Source organism: Anabrus simplex, chromosome 7 (assembly GCF_040414725.1).
Source record: "Anabrus simplex isolate iqAnaSimp1 chromosome 7, ASM4041472v1, whole genome shotgun sequence".
NCBI lineage: Eukaryota > Metazoa > Arthropoda > Insecta > Orthoptera > Tettigoniidae > Anabrus > Anabrus simplex.
In genome coordinates, this window is record NC_090271.1 from 64076582 (window position 1) to 64098767 (window position 22186).

General features: G+C 36.6%; 1 protein-coding gene across 1 annotated transcript in view; it reads right to left on the bottom strand.

Annotated features, from left to right (window-relative positions):
- mEFG1 (mitochondrial translation elongation factor G 1) overlaps window positions 1–22186 on the bottom strand; it is a 158631-nt gene that overhangs the window by 66349 nt on the left and 70096 nt on the right. The window contains exons 6-9 of the mRNA XM_067151115.2: window positions 20525–20643; window positions 20256–20445; window positions 9468–9639; window positions 4632–4778 (exon numbers count right to left, since the gene is read on the bottom strand). Of these exons, the coding sequence (XP_067007216.1) occupies window positions 4632–4778; window positions 9468–9639; window positions 20256–20445; window positions 20525–20643 (628 nt within the window). The remainder of the gene's footprint in view (window positions 1–4631; window positions 4779–9467; window positions 9640–20255; window positions 20446–20524; window positions 20644–22186) is intronic.

Genomic DNA, 22186 nt, shown 5'->3' on the forward strand with positions numbered 1-22186 from the left:
GTCAACGAACGAGTTTATTGCGCCACGGTATGGCCATTCCGCCCTTGCGTTTTTCATGCACATACCTTACAATTTCATCTTCGACTTCTTTAAAGCATCCTTGTTGCGGACCACTGAATGCTTTCTTTGTACAGTACACATTTTCTTAGCACTTTGTCTTCACGCTAACGCCAAATATTGGCTTTAGTTAGGCGTATGCCGTATTTTCTTGCGGCTGCACAATTATTCTACATTTCCGAGTGTTTAATAAACATAAAATTGGCATCATAATATAGACTAGAACCCATTGAAAATTTGCCGGCAATAGCTTTACCACGTATCTTTACAATACGACTATCCATCACGAAAATATTCCTGCTGTCTATAAACCTTAATTTTACTAAGCATCAAGTACAATAGATTACAAGTTATAAATCTCATTTTCCAACCGTATTGGAGTTCAGAGTATCAAATTATTATAATTAATGAACCACCTTTCCAATACACAAAATCCTTATATTTAGGAAGGGTATTCCCCTTGCCTGAATCATTCAGGTCAGAAGAACAATTTGTGATTATATGGTTTCATCCTAAATATAAGGATTTTGTGTATTGGAAAGGTGGTTCATTAATTATAATAATTTGAAGAACAATAGACGCGTTATGACTCTGCCACTGAGTAGCCATGGCTTTTCTAAGAATTCAAAGGGTCGCATGTTTTGATGCCATTCTGCAGATTTGAGAAACACACAGGCACTGCACAACCAGTTGTCGCGGCTAGTGATGTGTAGAAAGGAGGCGGTCGTTTATTGTCAACGAGTTCTGTGCGCGTGTGAAAAGAAGCAGCGTAGTTACCGCGGTAGTTGCCAGGGGGTATCCATTAACTTACTGTTAGGCTGCGAATGCAACAACCCTTGAGTTTTCGCATGAGATTCTGAGAGAAAAAAATCTTGTATTCAGAAAAATACGGTATCACTCCAGAGATTTCTGTGGCAAACGCCTCAGCTTTCTTCTTCAAACAGTGTCACCTAACCTAACCGTATATGTAGCCTATCATGAAAACATATTTGAAACGCATGTAGAGAAATAACCTCCTCGCGAAAAATTTACATGTAAATAGTCGTACCTAGACGCGAGAAGATATGAAATATTCTCTGAAATCAGTGATGTACTCTGCCATATCTTGAGGTGTATCACATTCTTCCTTAATTTCCGTAAATAACATTAAAATTAAGATATCGTTTACTTCAGTCTTTATTTTCAATGAGTTAACAACTGCTATCGGCCACGTTATTTACGCATTTATTACGAAAACCTGTTATCCTCTTTCATTTCGAATTTTGTTTAGAGAACAGCAGTCGATGGGTATTACTAATCAACTCCAACATCGCCTTTGAAAGTCAAAGAGAGAAGCTCGCAAATGCACAAAGTGAGAAAACTATACCGTACCGAAGATGATCGATCGCATTTTGTTGCAAACGTTTCAGTTTTCTTATTCAAACAGCGTCACGTATCCTAACTTAACCATACTATACGTATGATTAAAACACACTTCAAGCACCAGTAGAGAAATTATAATTTTCTCGCTATAAATTTTTTAAATAGCCTTTACGTAATTTAACCAGACGCGACAAAATATAAACTAACCTCTGAAATCAATTAAGCACTCTGCCATATCTCGAGGTGTATCCCATTCTTACTTAATTGCAGTATTTAGTCTCAAAATTAAGCGGTCGTTTAGTCAGCCTTAATTTTTAATGAGTTAACAACCGTTATTGGACACGTTATTTACGCATTTATTACGAAAATATATTCTCTTTCATTTCGAATTTTCTTTACGGAACAGCTGTGGATGGGTATTACTAATCGACTCTGACATTGCCTTCGAATTACATAAAATCAGCTTCATGGTCCGTATCGCACTTCAATAGATTCACAATTAAGTATTTATTTATTTTCCACCTAGTCAATACAATGATTGCTTAAGGCAATTTAATGGTTAAAAGTGGTACATGTTTCATATATTATCAACATCTTCAGCCACATAACACTGTTTAGATGAAAAATATATAAATTGACAAAGTAATGCTTTAGAGGAAGTGTCCTTAAAATTAACATAAGATTGACAACATTAAAACAAACAAATAACTCAAGAGAAAATATATAAATTATTTCTACAATTGAAAGCAGTCGTCAAGGAATTGACAACTAGGAATTAGTTATATTTTCATCTGCATTAATAATAAGAGCCACACTGTGATATCTGGATTTCTTCATTTTGACAATTACTTATAAATTGTATAATTTTTCATTTATAAATTGACCTTTTTTCATGAATTATTAAGAAAAGAATATTCATTAGGACATATTCTCTATGGAATATTGTACGAGTGTTTCCTTGATGACTGCTTTCAATTGTAGAAATAATTTATATACTTTGGCTTGAGTTATTTGTTTGTTTTAATGTTGTCAAGCTTATGTTAATTTTAAGGACACTTCCTCTAAAGCATTACTTTGTCAATTTATATATTTTTCATCTAAACAGTGTTATGTGGCTGAAGATGTTGATAATATACGAAATATGTACCACTTTTAACCATTAAATTGCTTTAAGCAATCATTGTATCGACTAGGTGGAAAATAAATAAATACTTAATTGTGAATTACCTTCGAATGTCGACGAGAGAAATCGCTACTGCACATAGCGAGGAAACGATGCCGAAGGTAATCGATCGCATGCAATATCATTGCTGGGGTGCATAAATATCGGAAACAGAAGAAAATTGCGCGTGCTTAATCGCTCGTAATAACGGATGCGCCAGTGATAGGGTTCTCACTGTAACCGAAGGACGATACACAGTTTAATATAGGAATTTTGAAGGGACAGAAAAAAGTCGTCGCTATAACGGAGTTCTCGTTATATGCCGTACTCGCTATAGCGGACTTCCACAGTATTCAGACTGCCAGAAACCAGACTAGTGAAGCAGTTATTTAGTTACTTCTCAAAAATAAACAAAGAACACTTGATTCACAGAGATCATGATGATTTAGAAGAATTAAATTTATCAATGCTCCAAATTGAAGGCAGAGAAGAGAAGAGGATTCTAAGGAATAAACACCTATGATTCAAACTCATAACATTTGAATGAAGGAAGTACACCATTACTGACAACCAATGGGCGGCCAGGTCCGACAGGATGAAGAGGTTTTGGGAGCGGAGGAAGAAGCTGAAAAGCTGACTCTATTTAGTACTATTAGACTTTCATGTATATGTCTGATTAAAGTGCTCCAATGGGGGCGTTTAAAAAAAAAAAAAAAAAAAAAAAAAAAAAAAAAAAAAAAGGCAAGTGTGAACAAAATGGAGAACTTAAGACATATGGTACCAATAAATCATTTTTCAAATAATTGACTCTAATTTGGAGCAATATTTTACCCCAATATTAGAAGGGTTTTATTCATCAACCATCTAGATGGAAGAGAAGGCCTGAAGGCCTTAAATCTTGCCAGGTAAAATAAAACATAACAAAACTAAACTAATCTTTATCACTCATATTTTACGGATTCTAGGCCCAAGTTTATCAAATTTGTAATACTGGTACACAGTCTACCTCGTGGGCCACACACAGAACAGGCCAGTTCAAACGGTCTTCCTTCATAGCATAAATATAAATGTTACTCTTTCAGTTTCATTATCTGTCATCATTCGTCAACGAAAGGATAAGTACCCTTTCCCCACGCATTACAAATTTATGATACTATGATCTCATAACATCAAATCCAAATAACGTGTTTTCCTCATGTGACTGCTAGCTCCTGACAAGAAATATGGAAGAGCTCGGAGACAGACTGGAGTACAAATTTTTTAAAACCGTAAAATGGATAAAACACTGAATTCCGCTATAATAAATCTAGAATTCCGCCAAAAAATCCGCTGTCCGCTAAATGATATATTTCTCCGCCGACAGTCTTCTGATTCTGCCAAATTTAGCGGGAAATCCACTAAGTTGGCAACACTGTAACACTCCTCTTGTACTCAGGTAAAAACCTACAGCTAACTGCACTCTTCTCCTAATCGCCTGTCATTCTCCCTTCTTCCGATATCACAATGAATAATTTTAACAAAAACTATACAGTGTGGTTGAAACAATAAGTTGAACTGAAATATACAGAGTAGATATGAAATTTACTGACAAACTTTCAGAGAATTTATAACTGTTAGGTTCTTCAGTCTGCCGAAACTAATTTTGAATAAATAGATCTATAAACTACCTGAGAAAGGAAAAAATATAGTAACAGAATTATACTTAAAAAAAAAAAACCCAATTAATTCTATTTTTCAGGCAACCGATACAAAGGTTCTTAAAACTCATAGAAATATAAAAATTTTAGTAAGAAGGGGCTGGGCCTATCCCCGCCTTCTAACTCCGGCCCTGCATAGGCATAAGCACAAGTAAATCACGTGCTCGGAGCCAAAGCCCCTGGAACACGATTATGTGAGCAGGTATTCAATATTAAGCACATCAGTTTGCACTGCCAGTTTACCTGAGTTACAGCGTAAAAGCTTTGGAAATAGTCATACAGATCTGAGGGAAAGTACTATGTACATCAATCTTATATTCCCTGATACAATAGTATGAAATGGAACTTCTTACCATTGAGAGATTCAACTTTGGATCTGTTACGAAGGTATCTCCACTAGCACAATCAACACCAAACAGAGCAAAAATATCTCCAGCATAGACTTCGGATACATCTTCCATCTCATTTGAATGAAGGCGAACAAGACGTGCAACGCGAACCTGTAACAAACACGAGATAATTAACAGTTTAACTTGGTACATCCTTTGCTCAGGAACTTATTAATATTGTATACAGACGAACCTTGATTATCCGTTCCTGGAAAAAACTATTTCCTGGATTATTCATTCAAATTATGTGGTCCCACAAGCACCCATAATTCAATCATATTTTAATAATCCTGCATTTCCCGTTTTCCAATGAAACAATTTCCTGACCCTAAAGCTAACCGTTCAGAAAATTCACTCCCATCAATGCTACATCCTCGATCAAATGTTTTTCAACGTAGGCAGAATCAAAATATAACGCATTCGAGAATTTTTGTGAATCAATATTTTCATTCAAAATCATATTCTTGAGTACTACGAAACCTTTAAAAGTCTAGTCGGCCTAATGGTAATCTACGCGGTATAAAACTTACAAAAAGCTAGTTTGTTTTTTCTTCTCCTCCCAGAATTTTTCATCCTTTCACTGAGGTTCCTCTGCCTTTATTCCGACCACGGGGTCTTGGCCTTTGAACGTTGTTCCTCAAACCCCATGAATTTATCAACCTTAGTTTTGAAACACTGCTCGATTCCAGATCTCATCTGTACAAATCCCAACTTCTTCCACATCTTTTCTTGTCCGCTGAACCCATTTTATGGTCGTCATTACTTTGGTGATCAATTTTTGTTTGACCTGGCATTATTTAGTAGCATATTTTTCAACAAACTTAGCTGATCAAAGTTACTCACATGAAAGAAGTTTTCACAGGAATGTGACGTAGTTTCCACGGTGAAACTGAATTTAAAGTAACCAGATTTTTAACTCATGAAATTTATGTACGAGTTTTTGTAAGATTATAATTATATACATTACATTATTGTGATGTTTAGCCAAATTGTTGATAGTTTTAAATCGTTCACGGATTTTCAGTCAGTTTTCCCATATTATACCTTTTTCCGTGGTCTCTCCTTAAAAAAAAAAAAAAAAAAAAAAAAAAAAAGGTTCCACTGTATTTACCCAATAGATCTATCTTCCTAATATAACAGCAGCTTCTACAACAGACCAAATCAATTTTGATTAATATTATTTTCTATCTCTTTTTCTATCAATCCAGGCTAATCACTCAAGCTCCGATATCTGAAATTCAACTTGAAGTTTCAACATAAACAGATATGGATAAGAATTAGGAAAAAGAGAGAATATATTTTGGGAAAAATACTGATAGAGGTAGATTATGACATGATGGCACATACTGACACAAGCTAGGTTATGAGTGTATAACTGAAAACAATTTTTTATACATTATAGGCTGGGTTATGTATTATCATTTTATATTAAGTTCCAAGTTGTTCAGGAAACTTACAATTAAGTGTATGTGTGTTGACTCAAGTGAATTTGAACATGATGTACCAAGGTCGTCAGCACAGTAGGTATTTCAATGTACTGTGAAATAATGTGCCATAATGTTTCAAGATAATTCTAGAACAAGAACTTACCAACGACTTCTGAATGTTACTTGTACAATCTTCCAGGTATCTTGTATTTATATTACCACTTAACTTTTTAATATTATGTTGTGAGTAACCAGAAATATCCAGAATCATAGCCAGTATGTACACAAAGAATGTCGAGTCATGATGCGAGCAGTAGACTGATGGTATGTTAGTAGTAAGTTGATGTTATGTAGTGACTTGTCATAGTACAAGTGTGATGTTGGTACTGTGAGCACAAAGGGAATAGTTGTGTGAGTTTAATATCGATACTGCTGGATAGATCAATTGTGATTTACCATGTAATTTGTGTGAGTTATGTTGTTGAGGTAGTAAGAGTGAGCCGAGTAGCTCAGTTGTGATGATGCGAGTTGATGTTAGCGTATGGGTGCAACATAACAAGTTTTATACCAATAATGCTCGACGGATCAATTGCCAATTGAAAATTAATGTGTACATATTTCTGTGTATTATTATGATGTACGAGTGTTTAGTGAAAATATATACGAGTAGTCATCAACAGCAGGATTCTTTTGTGCTACAACAATGCACCAATGTTAAATCCTGCAAAGAGCCATGAGCGTGGAGAGGAAAGGAGGGGAATAAAGGTAGTGGAGGGGGTAACTACTCTACTGCTAAGTTTTTGTGCCATCAGATAATAATCTATCTCTAATACCAGAGTCAACCCTGTTTCCTTCCAGAAATGTAACAATAATTTACCACAGATGTAACTACCTATAGAGCATCCAGCGTTAAGAAAAGACTACAGGCCTTATGGGCTTTTACTTCTGTTGGTGTTACCCACTTTAGTTCTACATGTATATAAACATTATAATGAATTCCTATCAAAATGTATACTTTTTCTTATGAAACAAGGATTGGTTGTGCCATACAATACTAAATAAGACGTAAAATCATTTTGATATCTTTGAGTTTATCCTTTTAAATATCGTATATGGGGTTCAGTACACGGAACAGCCGGCCATGCTTGTCGCACTGCGCGCCACATTTCAGCGTGTAGTGCGGAAGTGTGTACAGTAGACAACACGTGTAATAACTCAGCTTAACCACTGCGAATCATCATTGGTGAGGTCAGTGCGGCATGTTTCCCTTTTTGTGTGTGTCACTCATTACAATGATTGGGACATATTCGGCAGAGTGAAGTGATCGTCTTCCTGGGGCGCATAGTGTTTTGTTATAAATACAGTATAATTTATTGTGTTTCATTTTTCGTGTATTGCATTGCTTTTGGTTGTGTGTATCGTGTATAGTTTTTGTCTGTTTAGTATTTTTTATATAATCAGTCAGCGAGAAATAGCTGAACATGTGAAAAGGATAAGTAGTGAAGTTGTCAGGAGAAAGGAACGGCAAATGGTGCTTAATTCATTTTCATATTTGAAAACAAAGCATCCAGGACGAAGTGTAAACGGGGTAGTAGATAAAGCCGCAAAGTTTTTAGGAATTTCGAAGACTTCCGTCTTCAAAATAAGGAAGGAAGCCAGCGAAGGGCACTCCAGAGTCCCAGCAAGAAGCGGGAAAGGAAACAGTTAATTCGCAGTAATTCCAGACTCATTAAATACCATGATTTTGTCAGAAGTGGAATACGGCGCACTGTTCATGAATTCTATTTTAGAGATGAACCGCCAACTCTGAACACAATCCTCACTTCCGAAAAACAGCAACTCCGAACTACCTGATTTTAAGAAATCATACGAATAGGTCATTCAGCATTCCGTATTTTATGTTGCGGAAGAATATTTAAGTTATCGTATTTTGTGATAAACATGAAGCCCTTGCATCTGTTGTCACTTACGAGTAAATTTATCTGAAATGAGCTGAAGGATACATCACCGAGACAGAGATATCTCGCCGTCAGCTTCCTGTGTTGTAACCACACAGTATATGCCTTAATAATGAAATGTTTCTGGGGGCTAATAGACTCAGCACTGCGCTCCCTTAAAGCAACAACGATCATGAAACTTTCTCAGATATAAGAAACAAGACAATCATTTCGGTTTCTGGATATGCATATTATTATTATTTAGTTCGCATCCCTGCATGTTCAAACTCTTCCTCTATTTCGAATGATACAGTCAGTGGGCTATTATCCTTAGAAACGTTATGGCAAAACGAAATTTCATTAATGACTGGAGATAATCTGGCATTGATATTATTATTAGTCTTGCAACAGCTGTACCAAGCGTTGTATAATTTTATGTCATGACTGTATATCGCAAGCAGTGTCCGAGCCGCGCTGAGTGAGCGAGTATGGCAACAGTGGAAGGCAGCAGGCCCATAAGGCCTGTAGTCTTTTCTTAACTCTGGATGCTCTATAGCAACAAATACAGTAAAACCTTATTAATTCAAAGTCGTTGGGATGCAAAAATCGGACTTCCAATTACGTGATTTCGAATTAACCGCCAACTCGTAATTCTGAAATGTCAACCCTTGCCGCGTCCCAAAATATTCTAAGACTTGTTACTGCATGCAATTAACCCTACTTCACAGTTTAAACCTTTCAAATGCATAGAAATGTCTTTTTCCAAAATGTATTCAACAAGGTGCATTGCAACACAGTCAATGAACCCCCAACACCCTTTTATGATAACCCAGCTGGCACTTCTCCCCTTTAAAACCACAAGTCCGTTTAGGCTCGGCATTAAAAAAGAACAATAACGTTTGGTGTGTACAAACTGATTCTATGAGACACGCTTTTTTGCTGCGGGCATCGCCAGTGTTCGCATATTCTGCTTCTCCGCACACTGCCTGCTACATGATACTGTGGCATTCCTTAAAAAAGCTGAATACAAAAGAATTACGATTTTACTTGAACTCAGCAAATGTGAAGCACATGGTAGACACACCGAAGTGAGTGAAGGTACGGAGGAAAGCTACCACAGCACGTTCCGGAAGACGCATTCTATCATGACACAAATACATTTTTAATTTAAATTACTCTGTAAAATACTTTTTTAAAATGTAAAGGCAGTTTTCAATTAAAAGACTGAATTTTGGTAATGGGACCGACATTGTTATTCAAATTGTCAATTATCCGTATTTCAAAATAATTTCAATAACATGTAAAACCGTACCTCATGTTTCCGGGAATGAGAGCTTCTTCGAATTAGGCGGGATTATGAATTAACTGATTTTGAATTATTGAGGTTCTACTGTACATTGCATGTTCTATTACTATAGGTTAAAGCATGAATTTACCTTTCGTTTTGTTCTCGTATTAAAGATGTTATCCCCTTTCGAAAGCTTGCCTTGGTAACAACGGAGATATGTAAGCTGTCCAAACTTCCCAGCTTCCAATTTAAAAGCCAGGCCCACAAAAGGATGCTCTCCATTCCTCAGTGGACTGAGTACCACTCTTTCAGTTTCCTTTCTGCAACATCCTCAAATTAATCAGTACTCATAATAATAGCAGGTTATCTGAAGAGAAAATAATGCATACTTACATGTACTCTCCCTGAAACATTCTTTTATACATCACTGTAACAAAACTAACTTTCCTTTACTCTGTTATGAGTTGTCTTTAATGCTAGTTAGATTTAATAACACATTTAAGGAAAATTACCAAACTGATAAAAATGTCTTTACCGAGCCCAATAATTCACTACAAAAGCACATATACTGTTACAAAAGACCAACTTCAGTGGGCAGACACTTAAAATTATCAATCTGTATCAGCATATCTCTGAATTAATATAAATTAACATAACATTAAATAACTATGAATACATTCGTAAAGAATCGGACCATCACCAATCCACTTGTAGGTGCTCTTAAATGCTATTATATATACTCAATTTTTTAAAAACTATTTATTTTACGTCCCACTAACACAGATAGGTCTTACAGCGATGATGGGATAGGAAAGTGCTAGGAATGGAAAGGAAGCGAACATGGCCTTGAGCTAGGTACCATTCGGGCATTTACCTGGAGAAGAAGCGGGAAACCATGGAAAACCACTTTGACAATGGTTGACGTGCGAATTGAACCCCCTCTACTAAGTTGACCACCCGAGGCTGAATGGAACCCGTTCCAGTCCTCATACCACTTTTAGAATTTCGTGGGTGAGCCGGGAATCTAACCCGGGCCTCTGAGGATGGCAACTAATCACACTCATCACTACCCCATAGTAGATATATTCATTAAGTACGAGGAATGAGTTAAGGTGCGAAAATAATGTGTTCTTGTAAAATTACCGAACATATACAACATTGATCATACTATATATGACTAGGAGAGCACCGGACAATCATGTTTATTGGGTGAATGAAGGGTGATGTCACAATTGACATCACAAGGTGTTAAAGAGAGAGACAGGGAATATCCAAAAATCTAAGTCTGAATTTTCGCTATAGTGCAAGTGCAGCTAACGTTATTATTTAACAATTCAGTAGGAACAAGGAACTTTCATGGCATTTTACAAATGTTTTTTAAACTCAGAAGTTGTCAATTTATATTTACTGTATTTACTCGCATACGCCCCTCCCCCTTTTTTCTCCACAATTTTGAAGCAAGGAATTGAGGGGAGGAGAAATTACATGATGTTTTCCGAGTTCGAGCAAAAATTGTAGGGACATTTTAAAGAAAAATATTAGAAATGCTGAAAGAGATGTTAATGTATAATACATATTTAATGAGGTAACTTCACGAATTTTCACCTCTTCTTCTAATAATTACTATTATCTCCTCCGAATTTTGACTAATTTGATCTCCAATGATATATCTGCTAAGTAGAAAGCACTACAAATAATCCCAGTTCTCTCCGCAGATAATATCATTATTGCTTTGGTGATTTGTGCAACCTTAGTTTTGAGTGCAAGTTAAACTTTAATTTTTTTTTTTTTTTGGCAAGTGTAAATTTTGCTGTCATTTCTCACTTGGTAATCGGCTCTATAGCTGTAAATTCGGGACAACATTCGTCCCGTAAGCAACTCGAGACGGCTGGTTAGCTGATCAGCCTACTGCACGCTGGATAATACAAGCATTCTTGTTACAAGTGACAATGCAGAACAGGAATTAAGTTGTCATTGCGAATGTAACTTGCTCCATTTCCGTTCATATTACAGTCTAGTAGAGGGACCTAATTTGTTTTTGTTCCGTGCGCCGTTGTGATATAAGTATCTCTCATGGTTCCTGGTGCAGCACGCAGGACTTGACCATACCATAGGAAACTGTTTTCCTCTGTGCCTTCTCAGCGATTGGTGTGATGACTATGACTAATGGATCATACACAGTTCCATGTCGTGTAACTGGCGCTCTGTTGCTTTGTCAGGTGGTCCACATTCAACACCATATAAAGCAACAGGAAGTACTACCATGCGGCATATTTTGGACTTCAGAGGTAGTGGCATCGTTCTGTTACAGAGTATGTCTGTGACCTCCCTCCATCTCATCCTTGCTGCCTTTATCCTACTTTGCACCTCATCAGCTATCCCACCATCAGTCTGTAGGTGAGATGGTACTTCGCACATTCAGCTGGATAACTTTTTTGCTTAAAGATAGGCACAGTGATGCTCGTAGCCCAATCACCGGGAACAGAGCCAAACTATGACACTGAAAAAGTTGAACAGCCAGTTGATAGCGGGTTCTTTAAATTTCTGCAACTTCCAGAAGTCTGCTGGAAGGTTACCCGATCCAGTTGGTAACTCCGTCACAACCCATGGATCATGTCAGTTTTGTCGATAAATGCTACGGTGCCCTGCAGAAGCAATGTGCGTATATATAAAAAGAGAGAAACAAAAATAATATTTTTGCACTCAGTGGTGCGAGCGACTACAGTAATTCTCTAAATGAAGTAAAAAACACGTGCTGCTACTGAAAATCTTCCAGGGATGAGAAAGGCGATATAATAAGGTGGTAGGGTAATATACTGCAATGTCATGGACATAATATTCTATCATTTAACGTTATATATAGGGCTCGGATGTTTAAGACCTAAAAATAGCCCAAATAAGCAAGCAAATATGACCTCAAAAATGAGGAAATATGACCTCAAAAGTGACGAAATATGACATAAAAATGACAAAATATGACCCGAAAATGATTAATCAAAATATGGGCATTTTAAAATAAATTATAAATCGGAACGGTAATTCCTCCGATACATATTTGTTAACTAAATTCTTTATTCTTACTTTAATATTAGTTTTCTGAATATACATGTGCAGCAATTATTCACAGTCTATTATCCTTGATTCACCTATCAAACTTTTGTGAACTATGTTTGCTAAGTTTATCCGATTACACAACATTGTAAAAGTCCATGTTTGCACCCTGCATTGGTGGTTTGAAATACGAGAAAACTAGAAATCAATCTATTTAAAATATATATTTTGGAACATTTAAGCCCAGATTTCATTAACATTATTCAAATGCGTTAAAGTTTAAACTGAACACCAAGAAACGAATTAAATAGATGTCTTTCAGTACATTATGGTAGAGCGTCAGAGCCTATAGTGCAAACTCACACACCTTTTTCATTCTTCTCTGCGGGTGGAATTGAAGTGTATGGCAAGATTCATCTTCAAAGCATCAGGCGCGAAAGACCTCCGATTATCACTTAACACATTCTTGTAAGAGGAGAAGTTCCTTTCTACATCACAAGACGTTATTGCTGCATATTTCAATAATGTTGAATCATTGGTGTCGAGTATGCACTCATCTTGAAGTGTACTGGTGCCTTCTCCTCTAAAAACATTTATCTTGCACACACGGTGAAAACCATAATTTCGATTAAGCACATTTTGAAGTTTCCCCTTTTACACTGTCACCAACTATTCCATGTGATTGTTGTACTGAAAGTTCAACACTTCTCACAACGTCAATACTTGCACAAATTTCTGAGCCAGCAGATTCTAAACGAGTAATTGTACTCGATTATTCCAAAGTTTGACTTAATATATGCCAAACTATCTGACAAACTGTTGGAAAACAATTCCTGGGCAATCTTGATAGAAGAGGCATCATCTTTGTTGAACAATAGAGTAAAATAATATATTATTATTGGTCCACCTTTTCAATACAAAATGAAAATTACATAGGGACTAGTTTCGACCTATGTAATTTTCATTTTGTATTGAAAAGGTGGACCAATAATAATATATTATTTTACTCTATTGTAATCACAGTTCAATACGGATCTATCATTATGAAACTTATTTCTTTTAATCTTTGTTGAAGCCGTTAACAATGTTTTTGATAGTGGATTAGTTTACGCAATAATACGCGACAGCATCGAGCCACGCCCCCCACCTAGTAAGAACTGGCTGTGGAGGGAGTGGCGTCGAAGGAGCTAACTCCTTGAAAGTCGCAACCCGCAGTGGTGCTTTCAGAAAAAGAATTGTTGACGTTAGATATTAATTTGTCTCAAGTATTATTACAATATTATAAGTCCACCTGTTCAATAGAATACAATATGATCCACTATTTCATATGGTCAAATATTTTTTATACATAATACAAAAAAGTCAAAGGTACATGTTTCACCCTCCTTACGGGCATCATCAGCCTATATCAATCTTAAAAATAATACATACACTTATAAATTATAGGTTAAAATGTTGAAAAATGATTTCGTAAAACATTACACAATAACATCTAAAATAACGATAATGCACCAAAGTACGTTAAAAGAGAGTGAATTAACAGTTTTGAAGATTAAAACGTGAATAAACATGAAATTTTGAGAGTTTAAAACTAAAATGGATCCATATTTTATAACATCATTAAGACTGTGTTGGCCTTGAGTATAAACACAATCATCAAAGGGGGATGTTTCTTCAATTCCCAAGTTGAATCCAAGGTGGTAAAATCACTGTCAGTTATTGAAAACGGAAGAATGTAATAAACAAGTTAAAATGTATAAGTTTGGGATATCTGAAAGTCGAGAAGAAAATGGAACTTCTGTAGAGGCGTTGCTTATGATAAAACGTATGTCAAAGCTAGCGGAGTTCGGAAATTATGTGGTAGTCGAATGGATCAAAGATAGTCAAGTTGATGTGATAATTCCGTTGAAACATTTGTAGGAAGAAATGTTCAGGATTTTTCGTACGGAGCGTATTAAGTACGTCAGGTTGTTACAGCAACGCTAGCTTTTTTTTTTTTTTTTTTTTAAAGTGGCCTGCTTCTTGTCGAGTAAAACCATCAATTTGTAGTCTACGTGAAGTTGGAAAGAGTTCCATTCTAATGGGGTTAATGTCTGAGCTACAGTTAAATGAATTTTATATAGTTGTAAGTTCAATTGGGATTTCTTCTTGTATAGTGACTTAATTTCATTCCTTAACCATATTACATTTACTTTATCTTGGACTTTGTTCATACTTGGGACGGTTAAGTTCTTTCTTTGTGTAGGTTTCAAAAATTTTGGGATCAATTTTAGTTTTAAACATTGCTTTAAAAAAGTTATATCTTTGGACAACTTGGATATTTTAATTTTAAGATTGATAAACCTATTTAGTTTGGAATTTGCCTGGTTGGCTACCAAGTTACAAGTAACTATTCTCATTTTGGTTCCGTATTGAAGTTGACGTATGTCTCAAGTATTATTACGATATTATAAGCCCACCTGTTCAATACAATACAATATGATCCACCATTTCATATGGTCAAATATTTTTTATACATAATACAAAAAGTCAAAGGTACATGTTTCACCCTCCTTACGGGCATCATCAGCCTATATCAATCTTAAAAATAATACATATACTTATAAATTATAGGTTAAAATGTTGAAAAATGATTTCGTAAAACATTACACAATAACATCTAAAATAACGATAATGCACCAAAGTATGTTAAAAGAGAGTGAATTAACAGTTTTGAAGATTAAAACGTGATTAAACATGAAATTTTGAGAGTTTAAAACTAAAATGGATCCATATTTTATAACATCATTAAGACTGTGTTGGCCTTGAGTATAAACACAATCATCAAAGGGGGATGTTTCTTCAATTCCCAAGTTGAATCCAAGGTGGTAAAATCACTGTCAGTTATTGAAAACGGAAGAATGTAATAAACAAGTTAAAATGTATAAGTTTGGGATATCTGAAAGTCGAGAAGAAAATGGAACTTCTGTAGAGGCGTTGCTTATGATAAAACGTATGTCAAAGCTAGTGGAGTTCGGAAATTATGTGGTAGTCGAATGGATCAAAGATAGTCAAGTTGATGTGATAATTCCGTTGAAACATCTGTAGGAAGAAATGTTCAGGATTTTTCGTACGGAGCGTATTAAGTACGTCAGGTTGTTACAGCAAGATATTAATTAATTAATTTATTTATTTAAGATATTAATTTATCGACTTCAGGAAAATGTCCACAAATTTCTTCTGCCACCCTATGCAGAGCATGCGCAAGGCAAGTGACCTAAATCATTCTTGGATAAAACAGCTTGCGGCCTTCAGCAGCTTTCGCCATGTACGGAGCAGCATCGATAACAAAGAGAAGAATGTTTTCTCGCTTTATTTCATCCTTCCACAAAATTTTTAGTGCATTATCAAAAAGAATTGCAATCGTTGAATGATTTGCTCTCTCTAAAACTTCTGAGGTTAGTAGAAAAATATCCCCAGGGCGATCAGCACGGAGTGTTCCAGTAATTACATTCCCTATATATCTACCTGCAGTGTCCGTCGTCTCATCAATAGATATCCAAATCTTATTGTCTGCTACACTGTGTGTCGTATTCGATTTAGAGTATCTTCATAGTAATGCGATAAATAGTTTTTTCGCAGTGTTGATTCTGCAAGAACAGATTTTATAGTGTATTTCTTCAGAAAATTCTTGAAATGGGGATTGTTCACCTTGTTTAGAGGAATGTTTGCAGACACCATCATCTCACAAAGTTCCTTTAAAAAATCCGAACATCTGTCCATCGCTGAAGATGTAACAGCCTTAACGAATATCTTCTTATCGACATGTTGTCGTTTGACATTGTTGCTGTGTTTCACCGTGTTACAATGTTGTTGCACATTAAAACGTTTTTCAGCCACGACTTTCACTCCACACAACTTGCAAAATAGAACTAAACTGTCTGTACAGAAATATTCTTCTCCAAATTCCTTAACAAAGATTCGTAACTTAACACTAGTAGAAGACTTTTCCTTAGGCATACTGGAATGTGTGCTGAGATACGATTTACAGTAAACTAATGCTTGTGTAAGTGAAAGGAGGTTGAGGTTCTAATATCTGAACAAGGACAAGTGAGTGATTACCAGAAGTAATTAGGTCACTGCTGGGACGGGATTTTCAGGATTATTTCTGTCTCTACCTGGGAGACCGGGTTGCCGAGTACAGCGGGCTGGTTATTCGACTATTCGACTTGTATCAACAGCGTGATACTGAGAAGCAGTTTTGTAAACACTAGTTCGCATTCAGTAAGTTGAAGATGATTTCGCACACCTAGAGCTGTCGTCAAACCGCCGAAATATGACGCTTCTACTAAAATAGCTCAAAATATGACCTTATGGTAAAAAATAGCCAAAATAAGCATTTATATGACAAATTAAAATTACTTAATTGTGACGATAATCACCTGATTCGCACCGAAATCCAATCAGACAAGAAAATAGAGACAAAGAAAAAAATATGACTTTTCCTAAACATCCGAGCCCTAGTTATATACATTAGCATCAGTGTCTTAAATTCATACAATGGTCTACTGCCAGCTGACTCATTACTTCGAAGGGGATATTATCATAGGTGAGGTGTAGGATGGTTACACAGCAGCAATATCAATAAAGTACAGTGGAACCTCGATTCTCTGTTTTTGGAGGGACCAGGAAAATAAAACGTACAACACAGGAAAACAGAGAATCCGGGAATGAATTAAAACCATCAACAATTTGGCTAAACATCTCAAAAATGAAATATGTAGGCTATAATTATAATCTTACAAACACTCCCAAACCAAACTACAGCCCCAATGGGCCTTTGCCTGCCAAGCGACCGCTGCACAGCCCGAAGGCCTGCAGATTACGAGGTAACGCATGGTCGGTGTGACGAATCCTCTCGGCCATTATTCCTGGCTCTCTAGACCGGGGTCGCCATCTCACCATTACATAGCTCCTCAAATAAAGGTATTCACGTAGGCTGAGTGGACCTGGAACCAGCCCTTATATCCAGGTAAAAATGCCTGACCTGACCAGGAATCGAACCCAGGCCCTCCGGAAAAGAGGCAGGCAAGTTAGACCATGAAACTGGCATCAAACATTAACTACCGGTATGCGAGTTCAAAATCTCGATACTTTATCTTCAATTTTACATGGGATACTTTGTCATTTTCCCGTGAAAACTTCTTTCAGCTGAGCAACTTTGATTAGCCAAACACTTCGAAAAATATAACACCAAGCCAAATGACAATCGACCACAAGTAGTTTTTAATTCTCTCATCTAATAAAATAAAGCACTTTAGATACAAAACCGCAAACTTGATGGTGAAATCCCTTCTTTTAATCTTCCATTGTAATTTAATCTACGGTATATTGTTTGTAGTCAGTTTCTACATCAGGTCTACATCGACTTTTAAAGGTTATGTTGAAGTCGAGAATATGGATTCGAATGTATCGAATCTCGAAAGTTCTCGAATGAATTATATTCAATTCTGCCCAACACTAATAATTATTCAATCAAACTGGAAAGAGAAAAAAAATCATCAAAACTTCAGAAATTACGGTTACGTGATCTTGAGCTCGGCTGGAAAGTGCGCTCGCTGCACATGTCAGTACGAGTTGGAAATGATACAAACCATTTAAATGTAACGTGCGCAAATAAAACGACTGCAGTTTTTGACATTTTAACATGGAAACGTAAAATTCCCAGTCTTATATTAGGACGAAAACAGTAATAGGTAATCCCTAGACATCCCATGGCTTTTTTTTATGTAAGGTTCTGGTCGCGATAACATAATCGTATACGATAATATTAAAATACTAGATTTGTGGAACAGTTTCTATTCCTACGTGAAAGCACAGTGACTATACAGTGCCCTGAGGAAAGTGCCGAAAACCTGTTAGGCAATACAATTGAAAAAAAGTAAAAATATAAACATCTAACCCTGGACATAATGTGGACGCTTTATAAGTGTGAACATTTGACGAAACTCGTTCCGTCTTCAAGTAGAGCCCTCGAAATGCGCTGTGTGTCCTTACACTTGTTTTGGCCACTCTCTGCTTTATGATTTCAGAGATTCTCCACACAATATCACCTGAATGCGATGCTAAGATGGTCACTTATGCAAGTTCACCGCCGATCGCTTTTCCAGTAGGTACACTACTTGCTCTATCGTAATGACGGGGCGTTAACGCCAAGATCCATAAGTATGTCTTAGCCGTCCTTTCGTGAGATAAAGTTTATTGAAAAACGCTTGATCGGGAATTTAGCATTGATGGGACTGAAATTTCTGGACGGTTGATCCGGGAAATCGTATCTTCGAGGAACGGATAATGAGGGATTGATAAGATATGACATAATTTGATAGGCATTGCGTCACCGTTACGAGGGGATTGTCTTTCGAGGAACATTCTCGATCAGATGCTTGTGTGGTGTAGAGGTCAAGAATGATTGATGATGACTGTAGTTTATTGTACCACATATTAAGTAAAATTGGCGATGTGATTTAAGGAATGTGATCGCTACAATATTTCTTTGGTTTAATGTGTGATGTGAATTTGCAAAATTAATTATTTTTGGTGTGAATATGTCGTGTTTTGACATGTCGCCGACTTGTAAATTTTCTAGTTTCCTACTTCGCCTTGTACCACTTGTGGAATTTTGAATTTGTTGGTTGGGATGTCTTCTTCCCTTCTGGTTTATCTTCCTAATTTTATTTATTGTGTGACCTTTAAATGGTGTTATTTTCAATGCTCTTCAATATTCGAGTAGAAAAATTTTGTCTACTAAAAGGGGTACCCTGTTCTTTTAAAAAAGGGTAATTAAGAGCTCTCAACCCAAAATTTTTTTTTTTTTGCTATTTGTTTTACGTCGCACCAACACAAATAGGCCTTATGGCGAAGATGGGATAGGAAAGGCCTAGGAATGGGAAGGAAGTGGCCGTTGCCTTAATTAAGGGACAGCCCCAGCATTTGCCTGGTGTGAAAATGGGAAACCACGGAAAACCATCTTCAGGGATGCAAGCTCACAGCCGTGCGCCCCTAACCGCTTGGCCATCTCCCTTGGTCTCAACCCAGTATAGTCATATGACCAGTGAATTACAGGTTTTCGTCTTACCAAAAGAGGAACTGTAGTTTGCATGCAAAATATATATGTTTTTAAATTTAATGGTTTGTGATTTAATATGGTTCCAGTGAATGAATTGATTTCTTCTTATTCTTTATTTAATTTCTTTAGTTAAATTTTGTTGTTTTTTAAATTTTATGAATTATTTATGGGTGTTACTCTCCTTTTTTTAAAAAAATATTCTTACTTATTATATTTTTATGGGGCTAAAATGATTTAGTGTTTCATGGTATTTCACATGAATTGCTCTATCCTATTCCCCTGGATCCATCCTCTGTTGAGGTTCTTTTTAACCTTTGGCTCTGCCCATATTCCATCGCTTCCCAATCCTGTGTCTTGTGTTTTGATCGAGGTCTACCCTAAGTAGTTGGCGTGATTTCGCGCTGGGATGGCCTCTTGTCTCTCTTGTGGTAGTGCAGGCAATCGAAACTGAGTGTTTGCAGTGTTGTGCCATCCGTTGTTTCGTCGTTCTGGTGTTCGATTGTCGGTACGTCAGAGATAATTATCGATATCGTTCACATTGACTACTGTTTATATTGTTTGTAACTTTGCCAAAAACTCAACTCTAGCCTTAAATAAAAGTGCTGGACAAAACTAGACAATTCAGCACTTACACAGCCCTTTTTTTAAACTAGGTTTGGACCACTATTTAAACAAATGTATTTTCCATCACATCATATCATGATCATGTTATGTATATATACGCTTTCCTCTTTCTTGCAAGAAACTGGGAAACTTGAATAATGTGAAAACTGCACTAACCCTTCTTCTTCCCGGAGAGCAACATTCTCCACCTCTCCTGGACTTGGCAAATAACTTACAACAGCATCTAGTAGTGGTTGAACCCCCTTATTTTTGAGAGCAGTACCAACAAGGACTGGAGTGAAAGCACGCTTTAGACATGCACGTCGGATTGCACCACGTATTTCTTTCTCATTTGGAATTTTCTCTTCTGCAAAAATAATGAAATAAAGTTTATCATTGTCTACTAAAACAAAATTTCAGCAAAAAGCAACAGACATTATACATACCAAGAAATATTTCTCCAAGAATATCATCTGCATTGCTGACATGTTCAACAAGCTCTTGTCTCCGGTCTTCACACTCACTCCTCATATTCGCAGGAATTTCATCTTCTCGAACAAGTTCCCTGTAAAAAAGAAGACATTTTTTCAGTTACTGCACAATATTACTCTTCTTTTATTTTCAGGTATTATCATAGATCAGTCTGCCATCGTATGTAAAATTAAGTTATTATAATAGAATCTCTCCAGTCATTGTATTAGGTGGTGGCACGAAAATAAAACTATAATACAAGGAAAACAAGGTACATAGGATACTAATATGAGGTCTGTTCAAAAATGAACAGCCATTTCCAGCATTTTTCTGAAACAATTAGTTATTCATCAGTAGGTGTCACTTAGTTTGCAAGTGAGTAGATTATGTGTGGCAACTGTTGAGATACATTAATATTACAAGCGGCGTACCTACGGTGTCATGGTGGCCGGTGCAGAGCGAGTGTTAAATGCTCTCTGTTATATCCTGCGGAAACAGCAAGAACAACCGCATCTACGTACGAACCCTGTCACTGAAAGCATCTGTGTAGTGTTCTAGTTGAAATATATCACTAAAACATGACAGAAGTTAATCAAAGAATAACTGTCTTTGAAAGTCAAGTGAGTAACTTCCAAGCTCGCCTAGCAGCAGCGACCACCAATGCTGGCGTCACTACTGCCAACCCACGACAAGAAATACTGAGCCTGGCTGCTGACTTTGAAACCTACAAGGACCAAGTGACCACTGAAATTGCCGAACTAAGGACTAAGATATCGACGATGGACGAGACTCTAACACATCATGAAGAAATGATTGACGATTTGGCTCAGTACAGCTGTCATAACTGCCTCCTACTGCATTGTATTGCCAAGGAACCTGATGAAGATGTGTATTAAAAAGTTACGGACTTCATCAGGGACAAGCTACAACTACATCTCACTAGGAGACACTGACAGCTGACATAGGCTTGGTGAGCGAAAACGTACAACAACTGAAGCCGTAGTGACAAGAAGACGAACGATCATCGTGAAATTCCTTAGGTTTCAAGATCGTAACCAGGTTTGGAGAGAAAAAAATATTTCTCAAAGGATCTAAATTACTAATAACTGAATCGCTGATAAGTAATCAGAAACCGATTAAAACAGAGCTAGGGATATCCTTAGGCATAAGCAGGTATGGACAGTCAAAGGACACATAGTAGTGCTACTACTGAACAGAGTTTTAAACTCAGCAGGTGTAACAGTGAATTAAGGTTTAAGTCTTAAAATGTTCAATAGTTTTCATCTGTATATATTTGTGTGTTTGCCTGAGTGTGTGCAAATTGAGTCAGTGACTGTACCTGGGAAATTCTCGGTAAGTGTTTGTTTAGTTATGCATGACAATGGCTAAGACTAATGAGCTTGCGTTTGTAGCAGATAATGAATTCCTGCATGCCACTGACCCAGGCGTATTCCAAGACAATGACAACCCTCTTTCACAATCACCAGTAGCTCCCCTATCCTAACTTAAGCCCACAGTAATCCTACTGAAACATGCCTTGTCGCAGTTTCCTAGAACCCTGCAATGTTGCCACACTAACTGTTCATCATTTTTAAGTCACTTTGATTAAGTCCGTTCTATAATTACTAATACGAATA